Source organism: Pteropus alecto, unplaced genomic scaffold (assembly GCF_000325575.1).
Source record: "Pteropus alecto unplaced genomic scaffold, ASM32557v1 scaffold11, whole genome shotgun sequence".
In the NCBI taxonomy this organism is placed as follows: domain Eukaryota; kingdom Metazoa; phylum Chordata; class Mammalia; order Chiroptera; family Pteropodidae; genus Pteropus; species Pteropus alecto.
Genome location: NW_006431956.1, coordinates 9,685,559 through 9,707,996, shown reverse-complemented (window position 1 = coordinate 9,707,996; position 22,438 = coordinate 9,685,559). Strand labels below are relative to the sequence as shown.

General features: G+C 36.6%; 1 protein-coding gene across 10 annotated transcripts in view; it reads right to left on the bottom strand.

Annotated features, from left to right (window-relative positions):
- Nucleotides 1–22,438, bottom strand: part of CACNB2 (calcium voltage-gated channel auxiliary subunit beta 2) — a 312,930-nt gene that overhangs the window by 131,888 nt on the left and 158,604 nt on the right. The window contains exon 1 of one of the 10 annotated variants that reach the window (XM_015585649.2): nt 21,619–21,913. The exons of the other annotated variants lie outside the window; for them this stretch is intronic. Within the exon in view, the coding sequence (XP_015441135.1) occupies nt 21,619–21,669 (51 nt within the window). The 5' untranslated portion in view covers nt 21,670–21,913. Of the gene's footprint in view, nt 1–21,618; nt 21,914–22,438 lie in introns of those variants that run through there. 10 annotated transcript variants of the gene reach the window in all.

The window sequence follows — 22,438 nt, the reverse complement described above, 5'->3', positions numbered from 1 at the left end:
ATTAGTTTTTTAGGGTCAAAAGAACAACAGAAATGTTAAATAAGTACGGATTTTTATTTTTTAACTGGAAGACTACTCCCAACCCCACTTGGATTAGCTCCTGGATGAACTGTTGTTAATTAAGATGAAAACTTATGACTAATAGCTAGAGCTCACCCTGGGTTCATTCTTTTTAAAACACAGAGTTTGCTGAAAAGGAAATTCAGCTCTCGAAAGAAGGCCTGCCAAACACGTCGCTCCACATCTTGCGACCAGGAGGGCAGAATTTCACTTTGCCGTGGCCACAGTTATGAGTTATAGAGAGAGGTGGAATTTTAAAGACATTTTACAGCTGTTTGGGGGACTCCACACACGCTAGATGAAGGGAAAGGGAAATCTAAATGTTAAAAAAAAAAAACCAAAACAGTTAAAATCTTAGATCTCCGATTTAAGGACTCTTTCATGGTTCAAAGAGGCTGTATCATTATTTCTCACTTTAATCCTAAAAATATGTGACAAAAATCAAAACGTTGGTCTCCAGAGCCCTTTTTTCTTTAAGACAGGCAACCATCAACTGAGACTTTGCAAAGCCAATTTAGATTTTATAACAAAGACATAATCGTCCAAGCCTGCTAAATTTAGTAGGCTTGTCTTATTTTGAAAGGCACAGCTTAATATGAGTTAACTAGAGTCAAACTGATCATTTATTGAGGGTTTACTATGTGCGTAAACACTTCACTTACATTGTGTTAGTTCATCTTCACCACGGTGAAGCAGGTACTATTTCATTAGCATCTCCATTTTGCAGAAGGGGAACTGAGCCTTGGAACGGCTTATTTGCCCGAAGCCATTCAAAGCCAACAGTGGCAAAACTAGGTTTCAATCTCTTGCCTAACCTCAAAACTTATGCTCTGAATCTCTCTTTGAATCTCAGTAATGAACTTCTCTGAAATAACATAATTATAGACTCTAGGGAGCTGGAACGCCCATCTCACCTAACCATCTAGTCTGTGTAAGAATGCCTTTTAGATCAGCTTTGCTAAATGGTAATGAGCAGAAGCATCACTTGGGGAAATCGTGCTGAGATGTGGATTCTGTTTCAGTAGGTCTGGGGTGGCACCTGAGATTCTGCATTTCTAACAAGCCCCAAGGTGATGCTGGAAGTGCTGGTCCATGGAGCTCACTTAAAGTAGACAGGAATCCAGTAGAAGCAACATGTGTGGCTATTTAAATTCCATTACGAATTCAATCCTTCAGTTTCTGTAATTCAAGCACTCAATTGCCACACATGGCTCGTGGCTATGATATTGGACAGCACAGATACAGAATCTTTCCATCATCAGAAAAAGTTCTATTGAACAGTACCAGCTAGAGTAGGACAAGAGCAGGTACAATACTTTTAGGAGTGGGAAACTGGCAGCTCATTGTTCAGTAAGTTCACACGCTGTTTTCTAGACTGAAAAGCGACATACCTTCTTCCTTTTAATAACTTCCACCACTGGCTCCACTCCATCCTCTAACTAGTCATGACAAGAAAATAATACCTTCCTAAATAAGGTGGTCCTCTAAAATGTAGCATGAAAGGGACTTTGGAACTGAAAGAAATGAAAAATTACTTTTTTAAAGTGCATATTAACTCTTCTTTAAGTCTTCAGTAAAATTAACCAATTCTGGCAAATCATAAAACCTGGAAGAATTACCAAAATCAAATTTTTTAAACACTTAGGTAGACCTCTTCTTATTGAACAAATACACTCAAATTTAAGTATTCAGTGAATATTCTAATCTAGTTTTCAGGTTTTAAAAACCATTTTCTTACAAGAAAAGTTCCAAATTTGGTCTAAATAACCCAAAATGACCTAAATTAATAGCTTTATAGTGACTTTAAATTAAGAGCACACTTCAAATGAACATCACATCAAGTTCCTTTTGTCACAGTTAGGACAGCACTTTAAAAATAATGTAACAAATCATGCTATAACTGTTTAACATGATTGCCTACTTTAAATATTTGTCTTCATTATAAAGCATATGGTGTCTCAAATTATGTAAAAATGATACAAATTATTCATGAAAAACTGACTTCTATGAATAATCGTATACAACAGGTGTGCATTTTAAACGCATAAGGGCTAATTAATGAATGTATTGCTAAAATACTCTTTGGGGTGTATTCTAGGGAATAATTTCTGCGTTCATTTATACTCTTTGTTAAAAAAAATTAACAAAAACTCTGGAACGCATTTTCAGGAATGCTTTCTTTAAAATGTTAACAGCATTCCTCAGAATACCCGTTTCTGCTTGACAGCGTATGTTTGAGTGCTACTCCAATAGAAAATTCTTCACGAGCCACTCGCAAGGTCCACAATAACAACAGGGAGCAATGCTTAAGCACTGGATGCATTTCTGCATTATTCATTTAGTAGAAGTTTCATGCGGGTTATTATTTTGAAATTTACAACAAAAACCTTCACCTCTCATTCTGGAATTGTATCTACCATGGTAATCATATCCCAGTAGTTGGAATAAAGAAATCAAATTAAATAAGAAACTGTGATTTCAACTTGCTATGTTTACAGTCGAGAGCTCACTTGCTTTTCGGGAAATTTCTTTCCTTCTGGCTGTATGACAAGAAATGAAATCATCTCATTCTATTATACCCCTACATACACCTAAAAAGGGAATCTGAATTTTAGTGGAATATGACCAGAAAACCAAAATTCCTTCTTTATTACAGGGTTATTTTTTAACAGTTAAACTGTGGTGTTATTAACCTTAATAGAGCTGATAAATCTTTCTAAAATCAGATCAAATTATTACCTCAATTTGTGAAGATATTAAGGAATCAGAAATGTAATTAATGAATTTGGATTGAATGACATGGTATTTCAAAAGAATATGTGGTTTAAAACAACCTTTTTACAATTTCAAAAATGTGTCTATAATTCAGTTTTAGCTTCATTTCTTATTTGCATAGAAGAAATATTTACTGTTCATTTTGCTCTATGTATGGATTAATGAAAATTTTTATATATTTTATGGACTGAAAGAAACATAACATCCTAATTTATGTATATATAAACACACACACATACACACATTTGATTTAAATACATTTCTTGATTTAAATACGTGTCTTAATGTTTAAAAAAAAACATTTCTTAGAATGAGATTTTACTAACAGTTTACTATTTATAAATGATCTAAAGAAAGCTTTATAACATATAAAAATTCTCAATTCAATAACTTTCAGTTAAGTTTAACCCATATAATTACACCAGGAAACCAAGATTTTTTAAAAAGAATCTAAATTGCCTATAGCTACACTTACAAGGACTTTTTAAAATACCTTTTCAAAAGACATTATAAGATACTGACGACTATTTCCAACCCAAGTGCAAGTACAAAAACAATCTCAAATACACCGAATAATAAAATTACAAAAAATATGTTTTTTAATTTCAAACTTTGCTCTGAAGGGTTTCAACATTGCTGATAGTCCCTCAGAAACAAGCTATTTGTTTTATATTTCTCTGAGTGACGCTAAGCACTTGAGAAGAAAGTTTAGAAACGAATTTAAATAAAATGATTTTCAAAAGCTGATGAAAGACGCTAGATGTCAATGAGCTTGAAAAGAGTTTCTTACCACTTTAGAATGCTCGCTGCCATCATGGTACATGTTTTATACACACCTCGAACGAGATTCTTAGCATGGCCATAAAGAAGTCCTTTCATAGGAAGCTAAAGTGATACCGCTTCTGCAGCTGGAATATAGTGCTATTAGGTTCCCACGCTTGGCAGTACTCTTAAAATAGGCTCGCAGACACCAAAAGACAAAAAAAAAAAATGACTATTTACAAGCACTTCAGGAAATGATGGTCTGGCAAATGGAATGAAGATTCCACAACCGAACAAAATCAGTTTTTGATGTAACATATTAATTGATTACTAAAAGCAAAACAGGCCAAAAATGTGCTGGGCCAGGGACATTCATTCACATTTCTGTTAAGTGGTCTAATCACATGACCCAGACCCAGGCCAGGAAAGTCTCCTAGTGTTTAATGGAAGATATTACGGTCAACCAGGCAAGTAGGGAAAAACAAAACAAAACAAAACAAAACATACTGAGCATGATTAATTTCCCATTTATTTAAATAAGTAGAAAATTTGCTAGGCCTTTAAAGGCAATTTGAGTGTTTTGTAAAATTAAAGGATTTATTTAGTAACTTACTGGATTTTATATTCCCTGCAAGCCAAATAACCTAACATATTCTGATCATTTTTATGCCAACAAAGATACTTGTCTGTATACATTTCTTTTCTTTCTTGATCTGCATTTGCTTCAGATTGTAAATAACTTGTGTGGGAAGGTATACAAAGAAATCCATGAATGGTTAATACTATGCTGGTCCTCAAATGAAAAATAATGTGGCTCTTTTGACAACTTTCAGGTAGCATATAAGAATGTCACATTGTTCTGTCTCAACACTATGACCCAAAGGAAATATTTCGATAAAATAATTCATTTTCCTACAGCCTTTTAAAAAATGATAACAAAATCTTGCCAAACAACCTTTTAGTACAAGGATAGGATTTCTGCCGAGGAAGCCATGATGTTTTAATTATAAAGACTTTAACCAAATACTGGACAAGCTTAACTGGCTGTATAGATTGAAATACAGTAATGTGGTAAAAGAAGCTCAATCTTGGTGGCATTTGGAAAAAAAACAAAAACATGAAGGCAAACCACATCAAGAACTCAACTCACCTCATATTTGTAAATAACTGGCCATCAAAAGAGTTGTTAAATATGGATGAAAGAAGATTGAGAATTATAAAGATGCTTTGAAGAATAGCCGGTCCTCTCATTTTCTGATGAGACTCTTAAGACCAGGGAGGTTAAAGAACTTACCCAAAGCCAATCAGCTAGATTGTCTGCTGGGAATAAACTAACCCCTACATAATGTCCTTAACTAAACTCTGGGATGAGACACATAATACAGTACGGAGCAAACGTGAAAAGAAACCAGAGTGGTCTGAACTCCGGAAACAGTCTTCACTATCGGCTCCGTCAGTCTTTAACTATAAGATCCAGGGCAAGTCACTTAACTCTCCAAACATTTCCTTTCATCCGTAAACCAAGTGGACTGGAGTCAATGAATTTCTCTCTTTCTACTTCTAACCTTCCAAAATCTTGTACATATGAATAGAACAAGATCTGCCTAAAAAGCTACCATAAAAAAAAAAAAATAACAAAGTTGTTATAGACGTCTGGATTTTATGAGAAGTCTTTAATCTCCTTTGGGTTTTAAACCCTATTATATATAATGACATGAAAGAAAGCTAAAGAAGGAGAAAGAAATGCTGCATGGGAAATGGGGTTTTGTCAGAAAGGAAACGGGAAATGAAGAAGAAAGAGAGATGAAGCGAGGTGAGAACAGCAGGCAGACACGCCTGGGAGAAAGACGCAGTCGTAGGCAACAGTCAGGTGGAACAGGCAGGAGAGGACGGACTAGGCTGAGGATGTTAAACGAAAGGAAAGATCAGAAGAATAAACCGCACTGAAGGCCGCATTATTTAAAACAGAATGAACAAAAATACTGCCAATAGTAACATTTTCATAACGGTTTATGATGTAGAATGTACTTCCCCCAATTATTTACTTGTTCTTAAGCCAAACCTATTTGATTGGTATTATTATTATCCTTGCTATTTGACAGAAAGGGAATTAATTGGTACTTAGAGATTTTAGGGGCCGTGGCCAAAGTCACATAGGTACTAAGAGTACACAGGCAAGGATGTGAATTCAGACCTTTTAGCTCAAATACTTGCTTTTCTCAACCATATCATGCTGCGTGTCTAAGCATATCTTTTTTTAAAAAAGTACGCTCTTAAACGCTATATGATAAGTACTTATTAGAACAAGAGATGGATGAAAATAGAACTCTTTAGAGGTTGTCCACTCTTTGAAAATGTAAGATAGAAACATGTCAGTAAATGACTAGTTAGACAGGCAGTGAACAGGACCCAGGTTCAGGGGATGGGCCTCCATGGAGAACACAGAAGACCCCAAAAAGGAAGAGGATGCGAACCAGGCCCAAGAGGAAAGCTGGGTCATTGGGTACAAGACATTCTCAAGGGAGTCGACTTGCTGGGTAGTAGCCAGTCAGTCACCCAATCAGTCAGCGTTTGTACAGGGACCACAGGTGTTCGGTCCGAAAAGGCAAGCCCAAGCCATCCATCGTAAGGAGAGCCTGGCTAATAAGTTTGAATTTTACCCTATCAATAATAGGAGCCAGCCAAGATTTTAAAGCGGGGAGTTGAGATGTTAAAATATTCAGGAAATCTATTCTGCATCTAGGAAGCAGAAAGGCCAGTGTGAAGGCCCTGGGATGTGTGAGAAGACGACATGAGGCGGACAGCAATGAGTGACTGGAGGAGAGCGGGGATGGGGGACAGAAGGCCGTCAGCGCAGACGAGCTTGGCTTTGATGACGTGGTAGCCTTTTGTTTCCTTCTCCCTACAATTAGTAGGGAATTTCATCGGGTTTGCAGCAAAAGGTGGGGGAAAGGGCATGGATTTTGAAATCAAACAACTTTATTCTGCCACTTGCCAGCCATGTCCCTGACCTGACACCCAAGGCCCAGTGTAGCCTACTAGTTAAAGGGGCCACGTGCTGGAGTCTGCTTCCTTGAGTCATACCCTGTCGCCATAATATCCTAGCTCCATATCAGTGCCATCACTTAAAGTTCTGCACCTCAGTTTCCTTAACTGTAAAATGAAAATACAGGCCTATTTCCCACGACTCTGGAAAGAGACAGATGAGTTATTATATGCACATAGTAATTTAAAAAAGAAAAACGAAAAAAGAAACCTCTTTGAGCCTCAGTTGCCTTCTCTATACAAAAAAGAAAAAAATATACCACCTATTTTGAGGTTGTGTGACCGACTGCAGTCAAAGACATTTTCATTTTCATTCCCTTGTTCCTCCCATGTTGATTCATTATCAATTTATTCATGCAATAAATCTTTCCTGCATGCATCTTCTGCATGACATAGGGCCACTCCGTGCTCCTGCATTGTTGTTACCCCCAGTATGAGATCATGCTCCTGAACAGTGGCTTAGTTCACTCATAGAACAGGTTACTTTGTAGTTTGTGCTGAAGACTCACATTGACAACTCATGCCTCTTCAATGCCACTCACGAAAGCGTAAAAGTCAAACTTAACATCAGAAACATTCAAAGAAGAATATTTAAAATTCAATACTTGTGGCCGATGGACATGCCAGTTTAAGAACATGTAATTCTGAACATCATTTGAAATGACATTTACTTTTCTGGTGCAGGGAGGTTTCTCAGAGGGCACTGACAATCTTAGCTAAGGTTGTGCCTGCAAAATACATCCCTAAATCATTTAGAAGTGTTGGGGGGAAGGTAGGGAGGAAATGACAACCAGTATTTTAATGGTTATTAAGATCCTAAAAATGATTCTTTTCATTCGTGATCTTTTTTTTTTTTTCATTCCATTAGGGCACATCTTAACCTCTCCCTCTGAAGCTTCCATAATTGCAAACAAGAGCATCCGATTTCTAAAAGGTAAGTTCAGCTATTGCCAACTTCCCTCAGCCCCCGTTGGCTCTGTGATTGATTGCCACCTGGCTGACTGACTGCTTAAACTGAGGAATGGAGTGATTCCAAAGCAGATTCTATATAAACATGAAGACACTTATATTACTGCGAAATGCTCAAATGGGTGCCTGACCCTCAGGTTTACAATTTAACCTTATTTCAAGGAGCCGCCTCCATTGCATCCAACACATGTACTATGCAAAAGCTACTGCACAAGGGGAAAAAGGCATTTAAAGCTTTTCTATTATTTTCATGTATATGAGAACAACAATAACAAAATGATTTGGATTTAAATGTTTTGGTCTCTGATATTGCGTACACAGACATAAGGAATCTATAAATAATAGTTATTTTCAGGCTTTCATTTTCTTCAATTATTTGTTTCTTAAGCACTATTCACACCTCTTTGTTACCAACCTGACTTCCTTTCACTGCCTACTATCCCTTATTCAGCTTTCTCCATCCCAATTGACTTAAGTACATATGGTATTCTGAATTTTTAAAAAAAAAACTGATTTACCAAAATTGTAGTCATCTTAAATAGGCAATGAAGGTGCCATGTGCAGTCGCAAAAGAGTTCCATATATGTAGGGAGCCAGCTTATTAGAGCAGGAAATGTGTCTCTAAGTGCTATATTCCTTGGTCCTAGAACAGCAGCACCTGGCTCAGACAATTGCTGCTCAGTAAACATTTATCAGTTGAATGGATGAATGTGTTTCGCTGTGTCCATGCATTCCCTTTCGTTCATTCATTCTTCCATTCATTCTCGAAATATTCATCACGCGCCGCTATGGTATAGATGATTTGTTAGATATCAAGCCTTCTATGGTAGATAAGGCAGATGCAGCTCTTGCACTTGGTGAAGCCTATAGTCTAGACTGGTTGTTCCCCGGAAAAGTATCCCAGAAATCTGATGCAGCACTTTTGGTTGTCTCCATAAATGAAGAACTTTGCAGGCTCTCTGTGGGCAGTGGCCAGGCACATAAATGTCCTGTATTGTGCACAACAGTCTCATGTAATAAAAAAAATGAGTGCACACCCTTCATGCCCTTTGGCTGCCCTGCTCAAAAATCTCTTTATAAAATGACCCAAACCTAGAATCTAACTCTATTTTGCATACAAGCGCAAAACATTTTTGTATATTTGGCAAATAGGCCAAATTTTCTAGAACTGAAAGTGCCATGTAAATCAATGGCAGGTTGTGCTTTGCTTGGAACTTCCCAAGACTCGTTAACAATGGTCTCCGACAGCCACACACCTGTGCCACCACACACCACTGATGATCTGCATTTACAGCTGCCCCATCCTTGCTGCCCACACGCAGGGTGGGTATGCGACTGCTTCATCATGTCCTCCAGCGTGGTCACGCCTGCGCAGTCACAAATAAAATACAGAACTTAAGAATAAATGAGTTTATAAATTACTTTTTGAGGTTTTATGAAGTTTGTGTTAGATGTTCACATTAACTATGAATTTCAAGTTCATAAAAGAGGCATGCCCAACCAAGTACCAGTAAAAGAAACGGATTCTGCCAGAAATGTGAGCCGCGGGCCTAGACAATAAATAAGTCGAATTATTACATATTTTTGAAGCAAATAAACTGGGTTCTGCGATAGAGTCAAATAGGAGGAGCCACTTTATAGAAGTTCATGTGGGAAAACCTTTCTGAGGAATCGTAGTTTAACTGAGACCTTAAGGATACGAGCGAGGGTCAGAAAGAACATTCCAGAAAAAAGAACAGCAAGTGCCAAGGCCGTGAGACTGGGAAGGACTTGGCTTATTGGAGGAATTGGAAAAAAAAAAAAAAAAAGGTGATGAAGTACAGTGATGTGTCAGAGGGGACGTGACTGCAGGTGACGAGCTTACCAGTGGTGCCTGGAATGAGCTGGACACCAAGTGAGTACTGCACTGGCTGGGAATATTTGGGTGAACCAGGCATCAGTGTGGCAGGAAAAAAGATGGCGAAAGCCCAGACCATGGTGGCACCATGGGGTGTCTGGAGCTCCAGCCCTAATAAAAAAAAAAAGGGGAGGCGGGGGTGGTAATATGGAAGCACCGCCACAGAAATGCAGGACGGCAGAGACCCAGGTTTCCTGGGACCTCCAGGGGGCGCTGCAGCTTTGGGGCAGCAGAGTCCCAGCTAAGCCACCCTTGTGAAAATCTTGCAGAGAGCTGTGTTTTTAATTCTCAGTTACCACAGAGAAGAAAGAACAAATCAGATCAGACACAAAGACCCTAATCAGCTGGGCTTATAACAGATATTTTGATTATAACTAGAGCTCTTGGCTTTAGCGGAGACTGCTGTAGCATAAGAAATAAAAGTTCAATTTATTCAAGTATTATAATCATTCGTGTGATACCATTTATCATCCTGAGAACAAATAACATGAAAAAATTAACACCAAGTGCTGAGTTCAATGGAAACCTTAGCTTTTAAAAAAAGTCTCTAGGTTTTTTCCTTTTTTTAATATAATAATTTTTTTTTAACCAGGTTGATACCTGGAAAAGAACAGCTACAACTGGGGTTTACAAAAGACAAGCTCGTTCTCCAGCATCCAAAAATCTAGAAAGCTCACATAACAAGAAGTGTTAGAAGTATTATGTTTAGCAACCTGAAACACTTTAATATCATCGCTTCACAAGTGACTTCTGAAGAAAGAACCCACACATGATTCTATGGTTGTGTTATATTTTAATTCTCTAAACCCTGCCAATCCACGTGTAGAATATGTATAGGATGAACCTATTTTCAGATGCAGAAAAACTATCTCCTACTGTCTGGTCTACCTTACTTCTCCTAAGTCCACCATTCCTCTGCTACCAGGCCTTGGGCCCCAGGGTGTCTTGAGACACTTCTAGAGATGAAGTCTTTCTCCTTATGGCCTTAATTGCAAAACAAATGAATAAGCAAAAACAGAAACAACAAAATGCGAATAAACACAATGACTCTGACTTTCTTTCCAGTCTTTGTCCTCTGTGGCCTCAGCGACATCCAACACAGCTTACCACTCTGTTACATCAACCAACTCCCCTTCAAGCTGCACTACCACCATCTGGGGTACAGGCTGTCATTTTTCTCTCTCTAAGACTCTTCCACCAGAGTTTGGGCCTTTTCAAGGGCAGAGCAAGGTGGTGGAGGAGGCTGAAGGGGTGAAAGGTGGATTGAGGGTTGGGACTCGTGGAAGTCCTAATGGCATGCTACCAAGGAAACTATTACAAAGAGAGGTCACAGTTCCAGATAGGCAGTTTACAGGCCCAACCAAGAGGAGAGACATGCCAGTGCTTAATGCTGTCTGTCAAATTATTAATCCCTTATCATATAGTGATTTCCTAGTTTCGAGATGGTTATATATATTGTGCTTGATCCTTGAGGTTGATAGGGCTCATACTATTTTTACCACATTGTAAAAATAAGGAAATGGACTCTTCGATTTGGCAATGTGATCTCACTAAAGACCATCCCAGTGTTTTTAAAGAAACCTAAGTTCCATTTAATACTCACCAAGCACTCACTCATCAAGCTATGAGCCACTTGGTGGTATTGATAAATATCAGGGTTTTCAAAATACTAACCAGAACACTTAGAGTTTGACCAATGCTTAGAAAGATTTATTGTTTATACTGGAAATAAAACTTGGCTCATACTACTTCCTTATAATGCCTTTGAGCAAAGAAACAGACAGTAGCTGTTGTCAGAGTTAATAGACTAAACAGACATTCTAGGACAAATATAATTAAGACAGAGCCTTTAGCTGCCATAGAACAGTATAAGGAAAATTTTTAAGAACTAAAGTGGAAATCCAAATTCATACTCTCGATCTAGATTCCAATGAAGAAGAAATGTCCATGGTTCATAATCCCTGGAGCGTTACAATCCCTCTTCCCGGGCGGGCATTTGCTTTCTCTCTTCCCTCCAATTAGTTTTAGATGTCTGTGTGGTTCATTTTACTCTGATGTATACTTTACATTGAATCAACACAGATCAGTTAACTGTAAGGAAAAGAAACGCTTACACACTTAGTTTATATCATAAAGTCACCAAACAGAAAACAGTTGAGAAGAGTCATGTCCTTAACTAAGATTTTTCCAAGTACATAAAAATATAGATTTTATACAGGATCATAAAATTTTAAAGTTCAGTTTTATTTTCAAAATATAAGATCATCTAGAAGTAAAATTTAGGCCGCATTACAGTTTAGGAATCTTATTTCCCTAGAAAAAGATCATAAGATGATTTTTATCTTTTGTTATTTTTTTACTGAACAGATCACATATCTCTTCTATCAAACATCTCATGAATAAGAAAAATAACCTTATTAAAATAATACTGTAACTTACTAAAATTATAGTAAAATATTACTGTAACTTTATTTTACTGTAAACTTTACTAAAGATGTTTGATAGATTCAATATATATCTCCAAATTCCGTTGACAGATTTTATTGATACAAATGTATATATTCCTTCATTTGCTCAGAAGATGAGTAAATCAAATATACGAGCTGACAACTTCAAATTGTGCTAAATGTTATATATAAAACATTCTCCCTTACAAACTATGAAATACTATGAAAAAAATGGTTCCTTTCATTATTACTCAAACACGGTTCTGCAACTAAACACAGGCATTCCCTTGTCATTCATATAACCACGGAGTATAGACTCTTGAAAAAATGACAACTCTAATTAAGAGGAACTCTTCCAAAGCAACAAACAGAGAACAAAACAAAGTAAATAAGAGTTCTTATAAATAGCACTCCTGGAATGCTTTCAAGCCATGCACTTGCTTATCATTCACTGATTATTACTGGCTACTCTTGCACAATTTATCAATCCCACCATTCTCTATTTCGGTACACTGCCATGATAACGTGAGTCGCTGACCAAATTCCATAACCTAAGAGCATTCATACAGTGGTGACATGTGCTATCACCATAGTCCCTTGCGATAAAGCAATTATGTTCTCCCGGTGTCATAAGAATTAACAGGACAAGATGTCGTGTTTTCCCCTTCTCCACAGAGGAGCCCTGTGATGGGACGTGATGTGTAAAAAGTCACCTCAACTTTGCAATCCGAAAGAAAACACAAATACCAAAGAAAGAGGCAGTACCTTTCCTCGTGGTAAGAATGAAGGATAATGAAACGGAGTAAGGTTCTAAAATGTACCGTCAGTGAATAAGGCCAATCGAGCCTGTTTAGCTCAGGCACTGCAGTGAATACACAGAGAGAACAGACCTGTAAAAATGTCATCTATCAGAGACGTGCGAGCAGGTCGAACGTCCTTATTAGGAGAAACTGAACAGGCCTTGAGGGAACGGCAGGAGGGTAGAGGGTTTAAAATTCGGCATGTCTATATTTGTATTTTAAATGTCACAATGATTTCCCTTAGGTTTGTAAAAACTGTCAGCATTTTGCCTTGTTGAATTGATGAACTAATCAGGAAAAAGCTTCGAACAGAAACCATGTATTTTACAAGGGACTCCACAGCATTGGGAAAAGAAGGAGCATGGAGTCTTAGTTATGTTAAAAAGTTTCCTAATTCTGTAATTAAGAACTTGATTTAATTCATTAAGTTGGCTTATCATTCTGTTTCCTCTCTTCCAGACGAAGGTCAGAGAGAAAATTATGCAAATACACTGGGTTGGAAAGGATTTCTCACAGCTGGTATAGGCCATCTGGTTTCCTATGGTAGAATGAAAAAGGTAGAAAATAGGAACAATGGACTAACATGTGATCTCGACAAGATTTTGAAAGACACTGAAATTTTTGGATGTTGTAATTTTGGGATGTTTTCAAGTTCATCATTTTGTCCAATTAAAAAATATAAAGGAAAGATAAGAGACCACAATCAGTAGGTAGCAGACTCAGCAAAGATCTCTGACCCAGCTCCATTCCCTGCAACATCTTCCTTTTTGTTTTATGAACTTTATTTTATCACAGAATTGTCTTCTAATCTGTAACCCAACAGGTTGTTGGGATATAGTATATACTTGGTCCAAAGTCTGTAATTGCAAAACAAACGTATCAAAACAAAACAAAACCAAAAGCAAACAAATAAAAAAATCTTACGTGAATTCTGGTTATAAACACAGATTTCAGCAAAGGAAAAAAAAAAAAAGAAAGAAAACATGATATATATGCAAAAATACCTTTACTTAGCTTTTATATATATTCCTTTGTGGGAATGAGTCTGGGCTCTTGCTTTTCTGAAAAGTAGCCGAGACATAATGATAAGGGAAAAATAGCTCACTTTTTATTTCTAATGGACCATTCTACAAGATGAAAAAATATTTTAATAAAAGTGGCTTGTTTAGAGATGGTTAACATGAATTTTAAAACATGAGTTAATTTTGAGATGCTCTTGGTAGCAGGTCTGCTGAGTGATTTTCATGAACTCTGCAAAGAGGTAAGTACACAGCTGGCCTTTCATTTTGGTTCCGGAAGGCTGGCAAGGTCTGTTGGCTACTGGAGGGTAGGTAGGAGGCCTTGCTTTCTGATGTGGGACACAGAGCTTAAAGGTCAAGGAGGAGCCACACGAGCCCATGTTCCTATTCCTAAAGGAAGGCTACACAATTATCAGAGGAAAAAGGAAAAAGGCAGGAAGCACACAGGCAGGTCTTTGGATGTGCACGCAAAGCTGTTCGCTGGTCTACAATTCCCACTTTTGCCACTGACAGCTATATGGCCCTAGACTAATGACATCCTGGCTCTGCTCACATTCATCAGTAAAACAGAGATAATAAGGCGCCTACTTCACTGGGTTGCTCTGAGGATTAAATCAGATCATACATATAAAGCATTTGACCTCGTGCAGCATATATGCCCACTAAATTTTAATTGGTTTTTAAGTTGTGGTAAAACATACAGAAAATTTGCCGTTTTAGTCATTTTAAGTTCAGTGGCGTTAAGAATATTCACACTGTTGTGCAACCATCGCCACCATCTGTCTCCAGAACTTTTGCATCATTCCAAACGGAAACTCTGTACCCTTTATACACCAACTCCCCATTTTTCTTCCCTCCTCCAGCTCCTGGCAAGCACCATTCTACTTTCTATCTCTACACATTTGTCTATTCCAGGTACCTCATATAAGTGGAATCATACAGTATTTGCCCTTTTATGACTGGCTGATTTCACTTAGCATAATGTCTTCAATTTGAATGGCATCATGAGTGCCGGGTTTATGCTGCTAAAATGAAAAATAGTCCCAGCGAGGGCAGACACTCTCACTTAGCTGCAGAAATTAAACAAATACACATTTTCTCAACCCCAAAATAGATACTGCATCAGCACCAGAGGCCCTTTATTATTCTCACAAACTATTCCTGATTAGCTTAAGTAGCTTTATTAACCTCAGGTTCAGTGATGATTGTTCTTTTTGGGGCTCTTTAAACAAACAGCTTTCAGCATCTCCACCAATTAGTTGTTCCAGTTACATCATCGCATCTCTCAAAAGTTATACAAAGTAGTTAACTGATGGCTCTCCTGGGAGCCGTGAATCCTGTCACACTTCCTACAATGGCCTGTGAATTCCTACCCTTCCTATGAAATACAAAAAGAGGGTACAGTTTGGAACTCTCTTTAAAATACAAACTTTGACTGAGCTCAAATGCAGCCACATAGTCATCTTGGACCTCCACAGTCTAGCTACAGTGTAAAACATACATAATTTAACTAAATCATATTAAAGAGACAATTGACCTGTTAATTAAACCTATTCTTTAACTGTTGTTAAATTGAACTTAATTCCACAACTTCTAAACTTTCAACTAATATTTTATCCTGAGAATTCTCTAAATATTTTTGCTGTCTGGGAATACAGAGATCTTTGGTTCTTTATTCCTCACTATGTGCACAGTTGCATACATATATTTTTAGCTTGTTATGTTATCTGAATCAATGGCGATTTCTTCAAAAGCAGAGATCACAGTTAACTCTGCCCGGGTAGTACTCATAACATATTATGTCAAGGTGGTAAATATTTTTGGCAATATAATGAGGTAATTTCTTTTTCATACTTTTTGTATTTGGGTGCACATATCAGTCTCTCTTAAAAAACATCCAAACATCAAATTAGCATTAATTATTCACAGCCTACTGTGAAAGTCCACTGAAAAATGAACAGAACCTTGAGACCTGTGGGACACCATCAAGCATTCCAACATAAACTCAATGGAAGTTCTGGAAAGGGAGAAAACAGAGAGGAAAAAAAGAGTATTTGAAGGAATACCAAATTGATAGAAAAATATTAATTTGCACATCTAAGAAATTCAGTGAGATTTAAGTAAGAGAAACTCAAAGAGATCTATACCCAGAAACATCAAACTCAAACTGTTGAAAAGCAACAAAAGCATCTTGTATCAAGAAAGAGAAACAGTACATCATATAGCAGGGGTCCTGAATAAGATGAACAGCTCATTTCTCATTAAAAACCATCAATGTAATTTCTATATCCAGCAAAACTATCCTTCAAAACTGAAGCAGAAGCCCAAACATTCCCCAAAACAAAAAATTTGTCACTAAACACTAAAAGCAGGCCTTCGGTCTGAAATGAAAGGACATTAAACAATAATGTGAATCTACGTTAGGAATTAAAAAGCACTGGTAAAGATGACGACATGGGTAAATATGGAAGGCAATATAAATGTACTTTTTGCACTGAAAAAGCCTTGGAAGCTGAGCTGTGATGTGCAAAACCTGGTGATGTGGAACTTAACCTTGAAAACTTCCAGCTTGCGTTTTTATTGAACATTAAACCTTACTAAACTAACTCACAAAAGCGGTCATAAACTTGGACCCAACAGGAAGGATCTCAGGCTTATTGAGTTTCATGCTATAAAAATACCTGTGCTGGTGCCAAGATAGGAGAGGCCTAAAAGGAAAAAAAGAGAAAAAGAAAAAGAAAAAAAAAGAAAAGATATGAAGTTTAAAAGCTTGATTCAATACGTTTAATATCGAAGGCAAATTCTTCAAGCAATTGCTGGAACTTCAAAAAAGACAAAACTATAATGGCTATTCTGAAATGCTCTCAGTATTTTGCATCACTCCCTATGGTATTTTACGACTGCCCATGGAGAGATGAGAATTATTACTTTCATTTTATAGGTGCTAAAACAAGCCTAGAGATGTTAGTCAGCTGCTCCTTAAACAAAGAAACCAGAGCTACAATAAAGAAAAAATCCTCTTTCGGTACAGTAAGCTCTGTCCATCCTATCATGTTCTCAGATCAAAGCCATTTTCTCTCTGTGAGTAACTAAGATTAGGAACATAGGATGGTACAAAATAACCTTGCTAAAGGGGGCACTTGTATCAGAGGGCATGGAACCTTCTCGACTGTGACATATCTATTTTATGTGTCGATAGTATAAATAAAGATCTTAGATATGATTTAAGGTGTCAGATTGTTCTCTTCTCTGATGCCTAAAATGCCACTAACAGATAGCAAAAATATATAATTTGACCAAAATATAAAGGTAGTTAAATACTGCTTATATGGATAACAAATGATATAATAGTACATTAAGTTCAAAAATGATAGCAGGTCCCATACCAAGATAGAGTATATGAAGAGTGGCCCCCCTTGGATGACCACTGGCAGGAGGAGTCCCACAGGAACTTATAAAGGTGCAGGGTCCCTTCTGGGCTCTGAAAGCACTGAATCAATAAACACCTGATGATCTATTGGCTCATGCTGTCCTTGATGGTGCAAAATCTATACACCTAAAGGTGACACAGAATCACTTCTCATGTTAACTACAGCTTGATTCAGATGTGGTCTTTTTCTTACTGTATAATAGTTATTATCACTCTGCAGAAAAAGAGTCAGATATCTGAGTAAGGCCGAAAGCTTTTTGTTCCACTTTCCAAAATTAAGGCTTCATTTTTTACCTGGTCTAGTGTCCATTTCTAAACAAACTAATACTCTATTGCCTCACACAAGTACCATTTAGTGATGTCAGCAGGATGATACCCTTTTAGTGATATATTGTATTACATCATTACAATATAGATGTAATATCAGATTTTATGAAAGGAAATATTTTGATAGCTGGGACTAGATAGGGGAAAACTGTCTAACAGTTAATTCTTAATTGATTACGAGCTACTTTTAGTGTCCAACAAATAAAAGTAATTGGAATTTAAACACAGGAAACCTAATAAAATAATTTACACAGAGACACAAAGAATATACAAATATTCAGATAAATATTCACCTTTGCTAGTAATCCAAATAGAAATTAAAGCAGTGTTGTGTAATTATTTATATTTTAAAGCAATTATTAATACCTAATGAGGGGTGCATTGTGGTGAAATTGGCACCTTAGGAATATGATGTTGGCATTGTCAACTGGTATGATCGTTTTTGCAAAAAAAAGTTATGGAAAGAAACAGCCAGGGATATAAGAACATTCAAACCCACTCACTGTGCAAATAATTTCATATCTGAGAATGTATTTCAAAGAAGTTATTTAACAGAGCCCCAAACCATATGCTCAAAATTGTTATGACAGATTTACTTATCTACAAAAACAAAATTGTGAAATGAACTAAAAGTCAAACAATAAATGACCATTTCATTTGGACAAACTATGGTAAATCCACACGATGCTATATCATTCTGTGATTAAAACGTGATCTCAAAATATAATTGAAGGAAAAAGATAGATTCTAGAATATTCTGCATGCCATAGTTACAACTATTAAAATCTGTATGCCTGTGGAAAAAGATTTGGAATGCAATTTGCCAGAATAAAAATATTTGACCAAAGTGATGAGATTGTGGTGTTCCTACATATTTCCTTTAATATTTCTTCTATTTTTTTAGTAGATATTTGCTTTGTTGTTTTTTTTCTATTTTTAATACTAATAACTTTTAATTAATTACTTTGACATGTAAAGCTCTCTTTTAAGTTTTTTTTTTTCAATTTTAACAGTAAAAAGAACTTTGCAAATCTCTGTTGGAATCACAAAAAAATTTTATTTTCACAAACTGATTGTTTTATGGGGCAAGGTGACATCGAACATTGTGGCAGCTCCAACTGATAAAGTCAGCATCTGTGCTCATCCTTTAAAGCATCTCAGTGTACATAGATTAGCCACCAGGTCTTTCTTACATTATACTTCCTTCCATTTAATACTAATGATCCCTGAAAAATTATGCAGAAACCAGTAGTCTTAGGCTGTTATTTGTTTTATAATATGGGAAAACACTGGCACATGTTAACTTTCTCTTTTTTTTTTTTTTTCTGAGCTGCTTTGGCACTATAAAGGTAAAGATAAAGGAAGACTAATGATTCAAAAATTACTAGACTTCTTAGAATATTTAACCTCTATCACCTTTTTTGTTCTCTCAGGGTCATTCCCATTCAGAAGCTCTAGTTCTTTACTACTGGGAGTTGAGGGCCACTTGGAGAATTTGCCGAAGCTAGAAGATGGTCATATACACATAGGTGGATACTTGCATATAGTTTCAGATACTAGATCTGCAGATATACAATTAGGAGTCCAACTTCACAGGTTGTTATTTACTTTAATCTTTCTGTCTTTCTTCCAATATGTAAATCAAAAACAACTCAGAACTTTCCCTGGCTGCCTCTCCTAGATATCATAGTTTAGGATCTCAGAGCTAAGTTGTCTTTTTTATTATTAGTCACTGCAGAAAATGTAAGTACGTATGTGATTCAACTGCAGGTACTATGCTAAGCAGTTTATATGCAGTGTGATGAATATTCTCACAAATATCTTGAACCATTGATACTATTATTCCTAATTTTACAGATGATGGAACTGAGGCTCTGCAAAGACAGCACTTGCCAAATCACACGGTTATTAAGGGGATGGTGTAGTATTCAGCCAAGTCTAACTGAACGCATATTTTTTGTTTTTATGCTTTTAATCAGTCAGAAAAAAACTGAAATTATAGGTAGCATACTAATAGAGAAACCTGCATCACTCAGAAAGATAATTTGGAGGAAGGGAGAAAAGGAGATAGAAGGAGTGGCCATCTTTATCTACGAATATTCACACTCAATTGCATTCATAAAGGATATTATATTCAAGAAACCTATAACACAACGATATCAGAAATCATAAAAATGTAAAAAGCATATGTTTTTGCTTTTATCGGTGAAAAATTACAACAAATTGCATTGGTTTACTCATTTTAATGCAAGATGAGAATAAAATGTATGATTTCTAAATGCTTTCATGCATTTGAGGGTCATAGTGACTTTAAAAAATATAACTGGTATAAAAACTGAAATTGTACTGGATTTGAAAAAAATAAAGATCACAGTTTATTCAACATTCTAAAAAGTTATTTCGTAATATAAATACATACACATACAAATATGCACATTCTTTTTTAATTCCCTTCATTTATGTTATTGTCAAAATCAAAAGAAAAGTTTCTGTCATTATTGGGGAACTTTGAGAATGCTAGAAGAAAATGTTATGTAGGAACAGAATAAAGTCTTCATAAAGACTTAGTTTACTAGAATCCACGCACTTAGCAGCCCTAATCAAACACAGGTGTTAGATAAAATGAGCAGACAAGGCCATAGGAAATAAAAATCTAGGACTGAGAAAGAGGAGGCAGCTTAAAAGGATAAACATCCCTGTGCAGATACCCCATAATACTTCAAGATACGATTGAGATTAATTGTAGGATAAATTATCAAGTAACTATTTTAGAATAATATAGACTGATATTTCAATTAAATAACGGTGACATTTTTCGCGCCAAATTCAATGGACAAAAATATTTAAAATGACCTGTGCAATGTTTACTTGGCAATTGGGTTTTGGATTATACACTTTCTTAATTCATAATGGAATTCTGGAAACAATGTATAGCAGCTATTTAGTGACTGGTAATATTCCTAGAAAGCAGGCAAGTTTATGGAAAATGATGATTCCAGATATCCTTCAAAATAAGCAAGCATTGAACAATTTCTGGATTAAATGCGAGTGGCATTTGAAAAGCTCAGAAATTTGTGTGAACTATTTAATACCCAGAAATCCTTCATAATTAGTATATACACCTCCAGCCTGGCCAGAGCCTAAGCAAATATAACCGTGGTACACTAAATTTAATGGGGGCCAACACGAGCAAGGAAAATTCTATTTTTGGAAAATTTAAAATGAAATGTAATAAAAGTTTACTGATCATCCTATATGCTACAACATAGAACAAATGATCACCATGCACAGATATTTCTTAGCAAGCAGTTTTTTTTTCTGTTAAACCAAAATTAGTGTAGGTTGGAACAACTAGAAACAAAACTGTTAACCCGGAAAGAATTTCCAAACCAGCTATACTTTATTGATTTAAAAAATATTTCTGTATCCTATTAGCACAGATATTTCTAACCTTACAATTTTTCTAGGCTATGGTTTACATTTAGGTTCTAGGTTATTTTTTCCCTAAAGCCTTCCTTCCACAGGACACCAATAATGATATTATTTTTAAAAGTTCCAAACCAAATCCAAACACCCAAACATCCAATCACTGTGTCGCAAAGCTCTGTTTCATTTCCGTATTTCATTAAATTAAAAAAAAAAGTTAACACGATAAACAGCAATCGAATCTTAATTTACAGCAACAGAGGGAGTCAAATCATCCTAATTTACATAGAAAGCTCTGGAAACAGAAGAGTTCAGTGGCTAGGCCGTCAGCTTGATCCACAATGCAACCAGGGACTGCCTACAGCTGGAAAAAGAATTTTCATTTTCCACTTTTTGACTATTGTCCCCCCCACCTCTCTCTAGCTACTACATTGATCACAGTAAGATACAGTTTAAAACCAGAGATGGTTTTACTTGCTGAAAACACCTGAACATTTATGTAATAGCATTGTGAATGACAGCATTTCTGTTAAGGTCAGAAAAACTTAAAGAGTGAAGCAACTAACGTGACTTTAGCTTGAGTTCATTAACAATTCAGTACATCCCTGTTTTCTCGAAACCACACCGTGCATCTGGCCTGCCTCCTTGCCCGTATGCTTACCCCAGGAATAATGAACTTAGTCTGAGGAGACATGAGATGTCTGTCAAGCATGCCAGCCCAGTTCCAAGTGGGCCCAGCTCTGCAGAGGGAACAGCCTTCACAGGAGCAAGAACTCAGCAAAAAGGCTCAAGGCAGCCAAGTCTTGTTTCGCTAACCAGCATATCAACTGCTTTCCTTTTCCTGGCTGGCTTGGGGTGTGCAGTCTGAGCCAGTGTGACTTTCTAAAGTTCTTTAGATTGCAACAGTTCTCTCGGTTCCAGGACCTCTTAAGCAGGCCCAGGAGCCCATCAAAGTCAATTACCAACCAAACGCAAGTGGGAGGGTCTTTTTCTACTTTGAATGACGTCAGCTGGCTTGGAAGAGAGATGCCTGCAAAGTCGTGCAAGCACAGTAAGGTTTCATTAATATCAGATGCAGGCCTTACGGCAGCGCTGGCCACAGCAGTGCTTAAAGATTTGTTCTTCACTTTAAGACAACAGGTTGCACAGCTGACAAGCTGCTAGCATTCAAGGAAACTACTGGACTGAAAAAGAATTGGGAATAAAAGTAAGAATGTTCTTCTATTCCCACCCAAAAAAAATCTTTCCTCTTTTGCATACAAGAAAGTGATAACTTTCTTTTGTGGTCACCTTTCACAATGTGTTTGAAAATATCATTTTTTCCACACAAGTAAATTTTACTTCCATTAAGTTCATTTTAATTAATTTTTTTTTTTTATCACGACACCTTTAAAAAGTGAAATGATAACTACAATTCTCTGAGAACATTGCAAAGCATGTAACAAAGAATTATTAGCCGGAAAACAGGAAGAACGCCTACA